Here is an 18233-nt window from a genome sequence, read left to right as displayed (position 1 = left end):
TTAACAAATAATTATTGGTATGTTTTCCCTCAGTTTAAAAAGGTTTACTTTTCTTAATAAAAATTTTAAGGCAGTACTTCGCCGCTGAGAAGCACGGGTATTTTGCTAGTCATTACATAAAGCAGAGCAGTTTTGAAGAGACTTGCACCAGCACAGTGCAGCCACTAGGCAGCACCACAAACCTTAGACACAATTACAGTCAAGGGTTCAAATGCTGTGATTTTTATTCTATTACATTCTCCTGTAGATCTGTTTCCGCATAGCAAAGCACAGCAAAGTAAATTATAGCCTTTCTCTATCTCCTCCTCCATTCTGAGCCTCTTCCTCCTGACTCTTGACTCCTCAAGGTGAGGCAGAGGGCTCCTTTTAGACTCGACCCAGGAATACTTCCGGTATCCGGACCTTGCCTGAAGGTCTGTGTCAACCGGAAGAAGGGATGGTCCATACCTGCAGAACCCCCTGTCAGCACCCATGGAACCGATCAGGACTGTCCCAGGGAACTATGATTCTCAGCATGCCCTTTAAGTGCTACCCTTTAACGTATTGGGGGGCATATGCAGTTCAGAAAGATTATCTCCCCCAGACCCTCCATTACTGTGGCTTCCCGGCCAGGTACTGTAATGGCCTTCCATATGACAAACCAGGAATGCAAGTCACTCAGGCTGGCACGTTATGCCAGCTTCCTGTTTAGGATAGGCAACGGTGTTCATCCCTAACAGAACAGCAGTCCATCCATGTTGCCTATTACAAAAGTTAAATGTCACCAAGAAACCACAGTTTTGACTCATGGTGGAAGTGGCTGCATTGGCAGCAGGATTTAAACTGTTCTCCGCCCAATCAGCAGAGTGCCAGCATTTATAATTATGCTGGGCAGCAATTGAGCATTATTCTGTCTGGGTGTACCTCAACTTAAAACAAAGCATGTCCAGAAAAGCACTGGACGTGTTGTTTTATATATGTGCAAAGAGGACAGGTGGCACACCTGCTCCAGTTTCATTCTTCATGCCTGCATTTGCTGCATAATGGTAAACCCTGGCACAATTTAAATAGAAAATTCTCTGATTAAAATAATCTTAAAGGAATAAACAGATGTGTCTAAAGATGGGTACAGCTGTGCCCTTCAGTCTACTAGCTGCTCACACATTGACACGCTGGTAATCAGTGGAGCCAGAGCTCCACAAGAAGGAACTGAGCACTAATCTGGACTACCAAATACCTGATATTAATTGGGACTCTCACCAGTGGGTCACTTTCATTGTATTTCAAGTATTGTCAAGTCCTGAAAGCCAATGAAACTGAAATTATACCCTGCCGGTGTCAGATTGATTGAATCCTTCTCCTCCTAGTGATGCAGCTCTTGTACATTCTATTAAAAAATTCAAGCCTGTATCCCTGAGGCGAAGGGCAGGGGCTGTGATTGCCAGAGAGAGTGCTGCCCAGGCAGCACGCATGTGTATCAGGGTCTGTTCACACCTGGCTCCTCTGTTTCATACCTGCTGTTTGAAGGGCAGCAGAACTCAAATGGAGCTTTGTGCAGTTATAGACTACAAATCCAGCCCAGGTAAGAAACAGTGAAGAATCTGTGCTGTTGAGCATGGGAAGAGATCAAGTAATCAGTTTTTCACCATTTTGCATTTCAAGTGGGTGAGTGTTGTGCTGGTGGGCCTAGTGCTGGCCAAGGCCAGTGGAGACCTTGCTGGTGTGGATATGTTTGTTCCAACCAGTTTACTTACTTGGAGTGCATTACCCGATGTTAACTGGAACTTTGCATTGGTCCTGCTGAACAGGTTTCTGTTTAACATTTCATTTATCTGATATTCCCAAGTTTTAAGGTACATGAATGTATTTGTTATCTTTCTTATTAAGGGCTTGTTCTCATTCATTTTAAAATGTATCTTTTTCTTTTTGTACCAATGCATGGCAGTGATCACACCTTGTATGAGTGGATGAAACTGTTTTTGCTTAATAATAAATTATGTTTTAAGTACCACATGAACCATATTTTTCATTCGAATAAAGGAGAGTAAGAAGAGTGAACACACTCACATATTCAATCAGTTCAGTATGTTTTTATGTAGCACTCTTCTGTGAATGCAGATGCAGAGATACAAATAGAAATTTTAACATTACTAACACAAAAAGATACAAGTTTGTTCAAACAGACAGGTAGACAAAGCAGATTGAAACTGACTAACATAAATGGAGCCCAATACTATCTCTTCCATTAATATTGCCGTTAATCTGTGGCCAACTGACAAGGAGAAAGGAAAAGGAGGAAAGGAATGGAAAACGCAAACTCCAGCTAGCACAAATCCTACAGAAATTTAACCTCTGGGTACATTGGACATATTCACAGTCCTGGAGACATCAGAGTGTGCTGCACAGGGTAAATGTGGATGGACTTTAACTTCCTTGGTGTTAACCTTGAGCATAACTCTGGCTTGGAATTTTATATTATTACTGTTAAGCCTGAGTCTGTCACGGTGTGATGTTTAATATTCCACTTTACAGTATTAAGCCTGAATCAGGACAGTATTCTGCTGCAGTAACAATCAGGACAGTATTCTGCTGCAATCTAGTGTTTAAAATAACAGTGTTCTGCAAATAGTTGTATGTGTTTTGCCACTTTAAGGTAACTCATCAATATTCATGAGTGGGGTGGAGCCTGCAACTAAAACACAATGGCATGTAAACGAAAAGCTGCACAGCCAGTTTTAGAAGAAACTGAAACTGAACCATTACTTCAGTGAAGCGATAGTGATGACAATGTGAATTGGTCATTAGACATTGACATAAATAGTGAAACTGATGCTTACTGCACCATACAGCCAAACCACCGTAATATAGCTGTCGAATTTGATCACTTGAAGGTTCACAATGGTGCAAAAAGGCAAAATGATTATGATCAAGTACAAGGATAAGGTGTTAACTCTTTAAGTATTGTTTATGATGCAACTGTCAATGTTTATGTCAAGGGAAATGTGGAAGTCATTAAGCCTTGCCGCTGTTGTAGCCTACAACGGCACAAGGGACACAGTGATCGTGCAGATCAGGCACTGACATTCCACACTCTCATGCTCAGACAAAAGAAAAAATATAAGAAGTGCCTAAAGAAATACGCGTCTACTGTTCTGATTGCAGCATATTACATAAAACGTGGACTAAGTCTGCAGCAGTACAGCGGTGGAAAATCTACTGTATTTATGTTGACATTTTCATAGTTTCATATTTCTGTTATACATAATGACATTTTTTAAAAAAATCGTTTGTGGCTCATTTTCTTGAGAGTGAATGTAACACTAAGGAGGTTAAGAACGTTCACATGTCTCCAGAGGTGACACAGTAGTTTCACAGTATTTGGTCTTGGGTCAGTACAGTCTTAGACTGAGACTACCATTAGCGCAATGTTTCCCAACCTCTGTGGTGTTACAATCCACCCTGGGATCCCGCTCAGTGAATTTAGCATGACCTGCCCTTCCTCCCTCTGTGAAAATTAGCACAGTTGTCTGATCAGGGGAAGTGGAGTGGTTCCACTTGGTGAATCAAGCGCGATCATCAGTTTGGGTCCTATGCAATCACCAGAGTGTTAGAGGAATCAAGCACAATCATCAGAGCAAGGGTTGAGGAGGCTGTTTGGGATTGGGCACTTGGTGCAACTGTGAATCGAGCATGATCAAGGGTGTAGGGTTTCATCTGCACTTGGCCTCTGCTCATCTGCATTAGAGGAATGAAGGAAGTTCCAGGGTCAGGTGGTGTGTTGAACTAAAGTTCCCACCCCAGTTTTCAATTCCTTTGGAAGCTTTAGGATTAAATCAAATTTTTTTAAAAGTGAAGATATTTTAGTGCATTGGTGAACTGAAAAATGCATATTGAAATGACATTGACCACTTGGATTAAAAGTTGCCAAAATCTGTTACAGAATGCAGTACAAATTTCATTATTTAAAGTTAAAAATAATTTGATCCTTATAAAGAGGTAAAGTGTTCACAACACGAAAAAGAAAAAGTATCATTTTGAATTGCTGACAAAATAGTTGCATTGTAAACAACTGGTCAGAGTGTGATGTACATTTTCAGCAAGGGCCTGTGATCTTACAATGTGCACATTACCTTTTGCTGGGAAAGCCTTTGCTAACAGAATGAGAATTTATAAAGGGGACTTTGCAGACTTCAAACTACTGTGCCTTGCGTAAGGAAGGACTTCTTTTCTTTTTTTCCGCTAGACAAGTGAAACTGCCAGATGTCCAACCTGCTGGAGTTCCAATGACTTCATTGGTATTCTGGCGTCAAATCAGTACTAATTAACCCCACGCCATCAGGTGACTGTTTTGCAAGTAACCTTTGAACCTTTGCAGCACGACAAATGAGCAGTCTTTTAGCCATGGCGCTGTGGTTTTCAAACAGAATGTGTGCTTGAATGTGGTTGGCAGGGTTGATGGCCAGAGTGGCACATTATTTTAGACTCTACTGTTGACTGCTGTAGTGGTGCAGCAGCTGGCCTTTATCTTTTCTTGTAGATACAAAGTGACCAACACTTGATGGCTAACAAGTTTTTGTTCCCAGTTCCTGGCAGTAAGCTGTGTGTTTCGTGCTGATTTTTACTGTTGTCTGCTTTGTCGGGGGCCTACCTCACTGTTCCCTTTTTTCCCCCCACCCAGGATGGAGCTGTATAAATCATTATTTGGGAAAACAACACCAGCGACACATCCAGTGGACTTGCAGACCACTTTCAAGCCCTGACAGCCTGGTTCACGAAGACCCAAGGTGTTTGTCTGATCACTTGGTTGCCACATATCTTAAGTAAATGTGGATAAATAAGGACTTCTACTTTCATTTGTATCATCCACATGATCTCTTCTTCTGTGGCAGCTCGGTTTCACTTGAGATTATGAGATGTGGTGCATCTCCCGAACTTCAGTCTGGTGTGAGCTTAGTATGCAGCTTGAGGAACAACATCCCATATTGGCCAAGTCTTTAGGAGTGAACCAAGATGACTGCTGTTTACTTGCATATCAGCTGAGGGTGGTGGAGAGGACAGGACTACTTGTTCTGATGCTTTTTGTTATTCTCTTGATACTCCATGCTGTCTTTCATTTAATTTTCAGCAACTAATTGATGCGCCACAAGATGCTCTTCACATATTGTCAAACATTTTTTTTCCTTTATTTTGTTTGGTTGTTCAGAATGGTTAGTGGGTTGGAAGGAAGCATTTGCCTGTTAGCTGGAACAGTTTATCTTTATTTTCCTTAGTCTTTGTGCATTTCTGACAAGCACATTTTTTTATTATTTCTCGAATGGTTCAGCCGTAAACCTTGGAAATGGCCAGTATCCGAGACTTGGAGATGCCGACACAGAAAACTGCCTGTTCAACAATCACCATAGCACATTAAAGTATTTTATAATATAATATAAAGTCTAGCGAGTGTAAGGCACGCACATTCTTAGGCATGTTGTGATTCTGTGCTTCTCTATTTTGAGACAAACAACTTCATTTTCTAGCATGTCTCTAATTAGCTGCAGAATTAGTGATGCTGACGTTCCTCCATAGATCACCAAGAGCCTCCAGGGAGGCCGGCGGAATAGAGCAAGTCGCGTTTCCAATTATTGTGTTGAATTGCTAATTTAGTTATTGTGCCTGCCGTAATTGTGGTGGGTATTGGCTGCTGCGGTTCAATTTGTTTTAAATATTTGTGGGGTGACGGATCAGTAATGGAGCTGACCTATCTGCATGCCACTATGAAGGAGACTAAAACAAAGCACAACCTACAAAGCCAAGCTGTCATTCAGCTCATTTTTAAGTTTGATCTTGCTCAGTCCCTCTCAAGACTGTTCTAGTTAAGAAGCTTGAAATCCCCCCCCCAAAATATTGACTTTGATCATGCGCAGCTTAAGATTTCCCAGGTTTAGCATCATGTTGATTGTTTCAAATGCTGCCTGCCTTAAAAACTGAAAAGGATGGAAGAAATACATTTTGTCTGGGACAACCGTTTACCATGGAGTACCAAATCTGTCTAATTCTGAAACCAGGTACATTTGGCACCTACTTTCGACTGTGAACTGAAGAAAATTCTCCACCACCTTGTTATGTAAGGCTGCTTTCTAGAAGTACACTTTTCTTTATTAAAATAAACTTTAAACCACACAATCTCACCATTTTTATAACTACATTGTTTATTGACACATTATTGTCTGGTCATGACAAGTTAAATTACAGACAACAGCTCATTATACCGAGCATTCCATTACTCCTCTAATACAGTTGGCGCTTTCATCCATAAGCCCCAGCGCCAAGGACCACTAGTGCACATTGGATTTTGTTTTTGCACAAGGCAGCATTTCTCACATTTGTTTTACCTTTCCACAAAAAACATCAGGCATTATCAACAGGCATGCATCCTATTGTAAATGCAGGGAGGCAGATGCTGTTGCCCTGATTTCTGCTATAGTGGAAGTGCCATAAGGCATGGCATCTCAACTTGTCTAACCGTTACACGTAAAGAGCTTATTATTTTATGACCTGTCACACCATTCCTTTCTTGGTTTTTGAAATGGCCCTCTCATTGCCCCAGTGCTATGCTACATTGTCAGTTATTGTCCCATTCAACTTTGATTCCACCACCCATTTAAAGTAGGACACCAAGAAGTTCCAGGCAGGAAGGTGGGCCTGTTTCATAGGGTTTGGTCTTACCTTGTTATCAACAACTTCTGTATGTTTTTTGGAAGAACTAATCTTAATTAAACTCGCATTTTGTATTGTAACAATGCACTTTTCTGTTGTTTCCTGGATATATGATGCTAAACTGATTTGAACTTTCTTTTTGCAAACGTGGAGAGAGCAGTACATCATCTGTGACTAGAACACTGGATTTGGAAACGTGTGCAGCTGTAAACCTGACCAAGTGCAATGCAACTTTGTATTACCTTTAATGTCAGGTCATCTTCCGTAGTTTGATTACATTCTTTAAAAGAACTGCGGAATCATACTGTGAAATTCATTTGTCATAAAAACCCTTAAACCTTTTTATTCCTATCGTCCTTGGGCTTGCTTGGTACTCAGCAGCAGAGAAAGAAAGAATACTTTTCTATTACACTAATTAGGCTGATTTGATGTTTTTAAAATGTTTATTATGATATGATTTTTGCTGTTCTATTCAAACCTTTGATAACCTTGTAAGAGGGGTTGCAGCCTGATTCTTCCTTTTTATTATTCCCCACTTCACAAGGTAGGAATGTTTTATACACTTCAGAGAACTGAAATTCTACAGTAGCATACTGGCCTAAATGAAGGGGGAGTTATTTTACTTAGCTTACCTCTTCCTTCTCTCCTGATCAGGCCCTGGAAGTCTCTTTACCAGAGATACTAACTCTTCCTTGTAGGTTGTTTCATTTTATTTATACTACTTGGAGTGCAATCCACTTTTATGAGAGAAAATGGTAGAAGACAAAATAATGTTTAGAGGAGAGATGTCTTCTGTCTTTTAAAGGCAGTCGAGGCTTGCTGGGATGGGCTCCAGTGTTCCTATGGCCCTGCTGGTTTAGAAAATGGATGGATGGCAAGACAGTTTGTCTGAACCCCAAGGCTCTATTATGGCTTTACCAAAATATCATTTTAAAATTAAAAAATGGCAATGCAGTATACAAGAAGTAAAAATGCTTTAGAAGCCTTTCTTAAATATTTTTAAATAAAATATGATAAAACATACAGTATATGACCATAGTGAATGGGAATCCTGGGGCTCATCTCATAATATGCTCCAATAACACTGCCCTTTGATTTTTTATCTTTAAAATGACAGCTGCAGCGTGTTTGGGGGCTGGTCACAGCTCCCTGTTACCACTCTACTGGGCAGTACTCAGATGACCAATGCCTGTTAGGTCACACACCATCATTTCTGCTCATTGTGCCAATCCTAGCCTCTGCAAGTGTAGACTGGATGGCTACAGCACACCCCCATGCTTAGTTTTAGCCAAATTCTTCTAATTAGTCAATTATGTAACTGTTACCTTCCTAGCAATTGTTAACAGTCTTGTCTTTTTTTTTCTGCTTGAAGCAGATGTCCAGGTGGGAACCATACATAGGAACCAGCATTTTCCTTCTTTTGTTTGACAAGATCTTGTGAGTTTTGGGGTACTTTTGGCCTAGAGTGCTAAAGTAAAATGACAGCCTGCCTTTGTTGAAGTGGCACTTCCTATGCCAATGAGGACAGAAGTCCAATCACAAGGATGGAATTCTCTCTAAACAGTGAAGCTTCATGGCCCACACGTACTGATCACATAATGCAGTTCAGGAATTCACTGATGTCCATCGAGTGTTTAAGGGCTTAGCTCCTACAGTTTAAAAGGCAGCCATATGCAAGTTGCATGAGAGGGCTTCTCTCCCATAAAAATTCTACAGTTATTCAACACCTTGGGCCTGCTCAGTTCTACATAGAAATCATTTTCTATGGTTTACACAAAAGGGGAAAAAGCAGGCTGTGTTAAAAGGGAAACATAATTTTAGTAACAGACAAGTCAGTGCAAGTAGTAGTCCTCAAGTCTACGTGGAAGATGGAGCATCCATGGTGGACAGTATCCGAACAATTTCAGCCCTTTGAGTAGAGGAGATGTGCTGTGTCATGTGAACAATTGAGTCCATTGCAACTTCAGGATTGGCTTGAACCAAGCTGAAAAGAGAAAATCAACAAACGAGATGCATCAAAGGACAAAGCAGTGATGAGGCGTGTTAAGAAAATGCATTTGAACAGTTAGAACACCCAGCATGCCAAGCCCTATTTATCGAACTACTACAAAATATTGCAGATGCGAAGGTTCCCAATCTACTATTATCTACCACAATACTGGGTAATTTAGTCCACGTAGCTGTGCTTCCTTGTGCAAAGAAATGTCATTAATTCACTGAGACAACAAGAGGTGAGACTAGTGTAGGTGGCGGGACTCCATTTCATGTAATTAGATAAACAAGCAGTTCACAGTTGCTGTCAGCGTGGTTTGCCATCTTACAACTAGGCTGACATATAAACAGTAATGTATCCAATATTGCAGAGGATAATGTTTGTGTTAAAGATTCCCATCTTAAGTGTTTTATATATTAGAACTTTATATTTTTGCAGTTTTCGTCTTTATATCAGTAAACTAATCAGCCCAACTTAAATGTTTGTTTCTAATAAAACTCGTCAATGATAATGTTTCAATTTAAAATGCCCATGAAACTGCACATTGCCTCTTCTCTCCAATCATCCACCACCGGTAAGTGCTCTTACGTCTTGGATCGAGTCATCAGCGCTCTCCTGCAAAGCAAACTGGCAATGGACTGACAAGAAAACCAAAAAATATATATATCTGCATGCGGGTAATCTAGAAACTGAACGGGTTGAAAGTTGGATAAATATTTAGCTGAGCCTTCAAGCGGGCAGATATGCTACTAGAAATCCCCAGAGCTGTCTACAAGAAAAATAATCACTACTGCCTTTTGGAAGTCGCCCGTCAGCATGGACATCAACTCATTTTCTGTTAATGAACAAATTCAACGATACATATCAACAAGCCTTGAAATTGAAAACGACCTAATGAGAAATGACAGTACAGCAACATTGGGGATAGTAAATACAGAAGAACAGGCAACTTAAACAGATGACCTAATGTTTGGTTTGGTGGACATCAGTGTCAATCCTGTTTGACAAAATTATGGATTAAATCCAGCACAAGAAAGCTAAAGAAATAACTTATAAAATATTACAAAAGCAATACACTTGCACCATTGGCACATTACTCCTAAATATGGCAACAATCGATTTGATGCATATGGAAAAGAGTGAATGGAACTTTAGCAGAAGATGTAACGGTGTGGAGAAGAGCCCACTTTGTCATGTGACTTGAGCGGCAGTAGAAGCGGTTGTGGAAATGCTGAAGGAGAAATAGAAAATGGAAAATAACAAAAGGACCCACGACCAGCTCTGACCTGTGCAACCCAGAACTGCTTTACATAAAAATGGATGAATGACAAAAAGGGTCTTTTCTTTTTTACACTATTTTTCTTTAAGGGGCATAAAATGGGTCTCCATAAAACTACACTTGTGTTTCACAATTTTCTACTATACATGTGCAAAGGTCCTGCTAATTTATAAATATAAATGATATGAAGGTAAAACAAATCATTTGTTTTTCTTTTCCTTTACAAATCCCAGTAATAAAGACCACACTGCTAGTAACATTTGTGTCTCCTGATGAATCACAGTTGGCTCTTCTCAATTTGTTTTCACTTGGTTTTTTCCCGTCATTATCAATGCCAGAACTGCAACCCTGGTGTCGTTTTTCTGTTTATTCTCAAGGCTTTTAACTTTGTAGAAGTGAGTTTTATTTAAAGCAGCTCTAAAGAAAATCACTGCACTCAAGCAGACCGTTACGAGTGACATCACCTGGTACAACACCACAATGAGCCAACAAGAGAATGGGGTTATGCCAAGATCAATTACAAAGCAACAGTGGACAAAAGGCGATGAGCATACTGGTAAGTATAAGTACATTTTACTCATTTATTTGTGGGGATGATGATGGAGGAGTATTGCTATTTGCCTTGCTTGTACTTTGTGCTTTTTGTGTTTCCTACAGTGATTCATTTTTCCAGGTCATAAGTATGTTCAATCAATATTAAGATACCCCACTCTAGGGCATCACAAAATAGTAACAGCCTTATCTATGAGTGAGTAAAAAGCTGAACACCAACTGAGGAAATGAACAGCAGCAGATGCAAAGTGCTCAGCAGATCTGTGCCCAGGCAGAGCCTGCCTTGTTCCCATCTGGACAAGGTTCCTGCCTTGTGCCCAGTGGTTGCTGGGATAGGCTAAAACGTCCCCACAAACCTGTTCAGGATAAGTGGGTTTGGAAATGGATGGATGGAAGACTGATATATTGGTATTAGTACAATAAACCTCTCCAGATCTCATTCCATTATCAAAAGAATTAACCACTTCTCCCACTACAAATGTACATGTAAATACAGTATTATATAGGTTATATTTTTTACCTATTACTGTGGATGTAGTGTACGTGGGTGTAGAAATAGCACTCACAATGCTGAGTTCCTCAACATCTTCTTGTCTTGGACTATAAACTCAGGTGTACACTTTAATAAGTCGACATCAAATTACATTGTCCCTTCTTGCAGAAGCTAACAGCCATAAGGCTTTAAGAAGATCTTGATCGGAAATTTATGAAAGTCAACATCTGCGTTCTGCAGAAGTTAAGTCAGCATGCACATTCTGAAGAAGTTACTCACTATAAAGAACACCATTAAACATGTATCAAATTTTACACTTTAAAACCCAGCAAAGTGATTCCTTCTCAAAGGTAAAATGCTTTGAAACAATTTGTTGCACTACACTGTTATGCTGCACTAAAACAGGCCTCAAATGACCGCTGCTTGTGTGCAATCCCTTGATCTGACAGGAGATACATTAATTAAAGACTGGGAGCTGAAGAAAGGCAGACATATTGGTCCTGACCATAGAAACCCCATAATAAATATGTTTTAAACATTTTTATCCAACCATCCCAACCCCTGACATTCTTAAACTTGAGGTGTCAGTAAGCTCAGACTGGGTAGCCATTACATAAAATAAGAACTGTACACAATATATTCACATTAGACATCAAAAATGTACAATTTTTACTTCTCTTTACATTACAAAGGTACTTTTTAACATTTGTAATTTATGATTTATGTCCAGGCTCTGGACTGCCACTCCAATCAGGGTTGGTTCCTGCAGGATCCTGCCTTGCACCCGAACACTGTCTGGATTGTCTTTAGCCCTTCTCGCTGTCATCTGGATAAAGTGGATTTTAAAATGGTTGGGTTTCATAATTTATCTTATATCCTGTATCAAGAAGACAGGTTTCTTGATTTGAGTTGCATTTTAAATTTAGTTAGTATACTACATTGCAAAGATAAGTGTCTCAATGACTTGTCATTTTCTGAATTGACTCACCTTAGGGTTCTTGATTTAAGTTGTATATTATAATTCAGCTGACACTCAACACCAAGAGCAAACACTTTACAATTCAAGTTATGGTTTCTAATTTGTTTTAAATTCTTTATCTTATATTCTACATATTCATTGTCTGATCTTGTTTTTCAGACTACGTGCAGGATATTCTCCTCTTTAGGAGGCGCATTATGTTTTCTTTCAGTCCATAAGTTCATTGTATTGTGTGTATTAATAATGTTATAGTGGAATTATTACTTAAATTTATTACTCTGATTAAATCAGTTTAAAGAAGAATGTTCAGCCCAAGAGAAAGGGCCCTACTTAATCCTTGTAAATTTTAGGTTGCTACGGTATTGACTGACCAGAGCTCATCCTAGAAGGACGTTGTTATGAAAGACTATGGTGGTCCAGGCCTATAAGGTGCAGAACCAACTGCAAAAAGTATTTTGACAAATCTCTTGATGCAGCAGTAAAAAAAAATTGGATTCCAGTGGTTGCCTAAGACTTGCACAATTTTTTGAGAAATATTGGGATCCTATTGAATATTAAAACAAAATGTCTTTAATTGATTGTCTTTGTTCTGCTTGTATTTTTCAATGTAGAAGCTTGAACACTGGCTGCTGGAGTGCTTGTCTCCTACCTCAGTCTTGCTGGTGGACAACACAGCCTAAGTTCTTTTCTTAATATCTACATGTTGTAAATATGTAGTTAGAGTGAAGGCCCTCTTGGGATAACGGTTCTTTTCTCCTTTATTCTGGACACATTTGTCTTTGGCCGTTCCGCTTCACAGCCATGCTGTCAATGATATCCTTGTGAGTCTCATTCCTACATTTATTGAATTAACTTAATTTCACACTCTATCCCCATTTCTTTCTTTTGTGATTCTGTGGTCCTGTGAGTTTTCTTCTTATTCTCTTCAGTCTCTCTGGGCCTATAGTCTCCTTAACTCATCTTATTTACAGTCCCAATGCCCGTTTTACCGAGGACAGCCCCCACTGTCCAATACTCGCACTATACTATTTTAGTTTTCATCTTGTGCACAAACTGATGTTGTCTAGACTGGCAATCATTCGGTAGCTAAATTTTGCAAACACATACAATTGAGCTCAAAAATATTGATGATTTTCTCATTTTGCAAACTCAGAATTTCATACGTGTTTAAAATGGACCTGTGCTTGTATTTGTAATGAGATGTGCCAAGGAGTCAGGTTTTATATGAAATGTAATCCTGTACAGTAACACTCCAAAAAGTATGAGTACTAGTAAAGAAAATACTGCTGCGATAAAAAAAAAATCTTAATTTTTTAAAAAGCCCAGAAGAGCTGTTTATATACTGTATAACTCACCAAAGATGTCATCAGTTATTGCAAAGCAAAGAAATATTTCCCACAACATATTGTTAAAAGGGTACTTGGAAGAATGAGTCCAAATTTAGAAAATGTGGATTTGTGCTACAATACTGGAGTGAAATTACCTCAAAATAAACTGTACCATCCTGTTTCAGGTGCGAGCAGCTCCTGTCAGCCTGACAATAGGAAAGCTTGTCCGATCTTAAAAAGTACAGCTGATCATAGCTGATTATCTAATGTAAAGAGCTGTATTTTAAGTGTGTAATTAATGTTGATGTTAATTGATTTGAAATGTAAGTCTCACGAAGATAAAGCCTGGGGTGACAACAGTGACATACTTGTAAACGCTGCTGCCTCACAGTTCTAGAGACCTGCTTTTGAATGCTGGATTGGAAACAGGGAGTTTCGGAAATAGATGAATGAAACTTTACAATACCTGCGTCATCAGTGGCAAGTCAAAGAAAACCATCTTACAACTGATGGAAAACGCTTTGGATTATTATTGTGTCCTTGCCTTACAAATTCAAGTGTTTGGTCACAATTCTTTTAGTAATAAAAGAAACAAATAATAATGCATCTAGAACTCCTTTCAAGAAGTTTGAACTACAAATAAGACAATTATGTTGTCACACATGCATGCCTGGGGCCACTTTCAAGGCTCTGAGAAGGTAAAAAAAAATACCACCTTGTGACAAAAGGGGGTGCTAGTGTACACTCTTTTTTTCTCTCTCCACTACTACTCTGACAGGTCGTTCCAGGAAGAGGCCTAGTCCCGCACACACTCTGCATAAATAAGACTCCGCCCCTTCCACTCAGGACACCATAAAAGCGGACATTCATTTTGGACCCGAATCCTAACCTTGAAAGAACTCCTGCTGAAATGCTGTGACTTTGGGCTATTGAAAGATTAAATGGGGTTCTTCGGTTGGCACCCTAACCTTCGTCTTCATGTGGTCACAATACTTTTTCCAATCAGTCTTTCCAAAAATGTATAAATCCATTCGTAGAACCTACTTATTCCACGCTACATAATTGGTTAATAATAATATTATCATTCAAAAATATTTTGTTTTACTATACTTTGCTTTGCACAGTCAAGAAATGTTGATAGAATCACACATTTTAATGCCTAAGTTCAATCTCAGGTAACTGCAGCTAAGTTCAATACCTCATAAAAATCCTTCCATCCAGCATTAAAAGTAAGCCTATGAACACAAAAGTGAAAGTTAAAAAGGAAAGCATAAATAGCAAAAGGTAGAACACTGTCAGTAGTGCAAGTGCCATTCCAAGATGGTTCTTTGAGCATTTCAGCATTATTAGAATAGTCAGGGTAAAGTGTTAAGAACAGGGAAGAGGAAATAAAAGATACGGACAGGAAAACGGCAAATGCTGTTCTTTCGTATCTTTCCCAGTCAGCTGCATGACGGTTGCACTCAGAAATATTCGGATCACCTTATCAGGAGTACTAATGATATGGAAACAGAAAATGAACAGATAATGTAACATTTACAGACTTAGTTAATTGTTTTGAAAGATGGAGCATTTAAACTTGTTTTTTACCTAATGAATGAAAGATGTTACTTTTTCGTTTATTAATATTTTGTAACAATGTTATTTACAGAAATAATACTGATAAAAGAATATATTAACATGTATTAGTCCAGTATATAAAATACATGTTTTTAGTATCATTTTACAATATCATGTAGTTAGAGATGGAGTCCAGATAAGCTTATGGCAGTAAAGACAGCATTCATTGACACCAGATTCCAACTCAAGTGACATCAAAATTGCCTTTCTCATACTATTTTTAGTTGTTGGTTATGGTGGAGCAGTGGCTGATTGTAGTTCTTATCTCTTAAAAACAGTTCAATGGAGAGTTTTTTTTAATTGAAATTTAAATAAAAAGTACAAGTTTATTCACTGTATGTCTGCATTGGAGCTCATTTCCTTTTCTTTTGTAGGTAAGGTAACTGCCCTTTTGCTTTTTTGGTTATGAAGATCATTTAACTTCCCTGGTCTGATTTCAAGCAGCAGGAGAACAGAGTTTGTGTTGTAAACATTTAAGCAAGCTGCTAATGTTTCACTAGGGAATCCATTCCCTGGTTCCCGGACATTTTTCATTCCTGTATTCCTGGGAATGAAACTGCTGTAATTCCCGGGTGAACGGAAACGGCCAAGCTCGCATATATAGCGTGTAAAAGTGTAAAAATCGATCAAGAAATAACAGAGTTATAGTTGAAAATAATTAAGTGGCACGGTTTTTTGGCCCACGGTGTAGTGTGTTGCCGATTAATTCAGTCAACAACAGACCAGCAGCAGTCAGTTTCCCAGCTCCCACTAAGACTGAGCACAGTGGACTGGGAGGAGTCTGCACTCTGCAGTTCACGAATGCCGGGACGGGGCAGACTTCATTGACGTCTGTGGCACGTGCTGTTGACAGTACAGGCTGGTGTCAAGTTACCAACTGGAGCAGAGCTCGGGTCCAGTTGGCAGTCGGAACATCAGTTGTTTGTGTTGAAAGCCTCGTACGAATGGCCGAGTTTGTCGAGTTTAAAAATGACAGAGTTTGGCAGCATTTTTTGCGCGAAAAGCTAGGCCAGTCGGCTGAGTGTAAACTGTGTAAAACTATTTTGAAAACAGCTGGCGGCTCGACAAAGGGATTACATGAGCATCTGAAAGGAGTTCATCAAATAACTGTTATGAAACGAAAACCAGAGGATGATGACGATACACCAACAACGTCCAAGCGCATAGCAGTGGGGCCAATGACGAAATATCTGCAGAACAAGAATGAAAGTACATTGCAGACAGTATTAGCACGAATGACGGCTCGAGATGGACTTCCGTTCCAAATATTCATTTCGTCAGCTGATTTACGCAAAGCACTGTCCGCACTTGGTTTTGGAAATTTGCCGAATTCTGCTGAAACTGTGAAGCATCTGATAATGGATCACGGTCAAACGATCCGATTGCTGGTAACAGAGATGGCTAACAAGAAGCAGGGTCAGCGCTTTAGTACAACATTTGATGAATGGACTCCACTAGAAATCGACGATATATGAATGTGAATGTCCATGAACAAGGTCCGAAGTATTGGAACCTTGGATTATATCAGAGTTCATGGCTTGATGCCGGCGGAGAATTGCATTGACTTACTGCAGAGTAAACTGGCAGAATTTGAGCTCAGTCTTACCAGTGACATAGTAGGCATCTGTACAGCATCTGTCATGACAAAGGTCAGAAGACTACTGGAAGTTGAGCATCAATTATGTTATGCGCACTGTATCCAGCTGGCAGTGCTAGATGTGCTGTATCGCCGCAGAGGTCGTGCTGCTACTACTGCTACAGCCGAGCCCGAGTCGTCTCATTGCAACACTGACAACAGCAACGACGACGATGAAGATGATATACTTGAGAGTCACGATGGCGAACAAGGTCTAGAAGTTTTTGATGACAGCTACAGTGTTCTTGTGGAATTGACAGATGAATATGATGATGTTGTTAACAAGGTTCGTAAAATTGTCAAGATTTTTAGACGATCACCAACAAAGAATGACGACATACTTCAGCCGTAGGTGAAGAGTGAATTCAGCAAAGAAATTGGTCTTCTGCTAGACTGCAGGACAAGGTGGAACAGGCTGGTTGATATGTCAAGCAGATTTCTGCAATTACGGGGTCCAATACAGAAGGCACTGATTTATCTGGGGCAACAGTTACACTTAACTGACACCGACTTCACAGTTATCAGTGAAATGGTGTCCAGTTTGGAACCGTTGAAGCTTGTAGTTAAGTTCTGCAATTGTCTAGCTACAGAAGCAGAGCTCAGAACTTGCAAAGACTCTGGCAGATGTTCTTGAGTCTAGAATAAACGACAGACGAGGATTACATGCTGCTGTTCTCCAGTATCTGCATACAGCTTCTGCACGAAAGACGGCTACTACAGACATGTTCTCGGTACCATCTAATGACGTCATTCGAAAATTCGTTTGTCGTCTGGTAACACGACTTGAACAGACTGACAGCAGTAGTTCGGCTGCAACATCCACAACACCGGAAGAAGGTGGCACCATTCATCAGACAACAGCTTTGAACAGCAACTTGAAACTGCGATGCGCCAGTCTGTTGCATCCACATTATCTGTGCCAAGAAACTTGCCATCACAGAATGATGACAAGAAACTGGATGCATCAGTAAAAGCTGAAATGGCGGTGTTTCAGAGCAACGACAAACGCGGGTGTTGTTTAGAACAAGTGTATCAGTATCTGATGACTGTGCCGCCTACTTCAGTGGAGGCAGAGCGTGCTTTCTCAGCGGCTGGCGTACTCTGCATGAAGGTGCGCTCTCGCCTGGACGACCGCACGCTGGACACATTGTGCTTTCTATGCTCTTATTACTGCATCTAACTAGATACATGTACTTATATGACAGCACGAACTGCTTGTAGTTAAAGTTAGTCTTTTATTGGTGTCAACATATTGCAATAGTTTTATTAAAAAATAAGTGTCAGTCGTTCTAAAACCGTTCACATGTGAGATGCCCGTGCACTGTGTCATCCCCAGGATTCCTGGGAATGACATGCGGGATTCCCAAATTCCCGGGAATGGATAAACCCATCCGGGAATGGATTCCCTAGTTTTCACCTATGCATACAAACATTTTGAGATTTCTGCAATTTTGTGTTGAGAATTTGTTACACCATCAGGTGCAATTACTGGACATGTATAAGAGAAAAATATACGTGTTAAAATAACCACTCTAAGGAAGAATTTGAAAAAGTTAATTAAACTTTAAATTAATTAAATTAATCGGCAATTAAGGTTTCCCAGAATGTTTCTCCGTTTTAGGACACGACGATTTTGAAAATTCACCAATGCTAATTAAAAATATGCGTTTTAGTT

General features: G+C 39.8%; 2 protein-coding genes across 6 annotated transcripts in view; one reads left to right on the top strand and one right to left on the bottom strand.

Moving 5' to 3' along the window:
• aatf (apoptosis antagonizing transcription factor) overlaps positions 1–5856 on the top strand; it is a 165284-nt gene extending 159428 nt beyond the window's left edge. Inside the window, exon 12 of the mRNA XM_028807067.2 lies at positions 4658–5856. Within this exon, the coding sequence (XP_028662900.1) occupies positions 4658–4739 (82 nt within the window). The 3' untranslated portion in view covers positions 4740–5856. The remainder of the gene's footprint in view (positions 1–4657) is intronic.
• A 293-nt stretch (positions 5857–6149) lies between these two features.
• The window catches only part of acaca (acetyl-CoA carboxylase alpha), a 188444-nt gene continuing 176360 nt past the window's right edge, over positions 6150–18233 (bottom strand). For all 5 annotated transcript variants that reach the window (XM_051931343.1, XM_051931345.1, XM_028807062.2 and 2 more), the window contains one exon: positions 6150–8662. In XM_051931343.1, the coding sequence (XP_051787303.1) occupies positions 8536–8662 (127 nt within the window). In that variant the 3' untranslated portion in view covers positions 6150–8535. The remainder of the gene's footprint in view (positions 8663–18233) is intronic.

Source organism: Erpetoichthys calabaricus, chromosome 8 (assembly GCF_900747795.2).
Source record: "Erpetoichthys calabaricus chromosome 8, fErpCal1.3, whole genome shotgun sequence".
Classification (NCBI taxonomy): Eukaryota; Metazoa; Chordata; class Cladistia; order Polypteriformes; family Polypteridae; genus Erpetoichthys; species Erpetoichthys calabaricus.
Note: the sequence above shows the minus strand (reverse complement) of the source record. Positions and strands in the feature narration are given on the sequence as shown.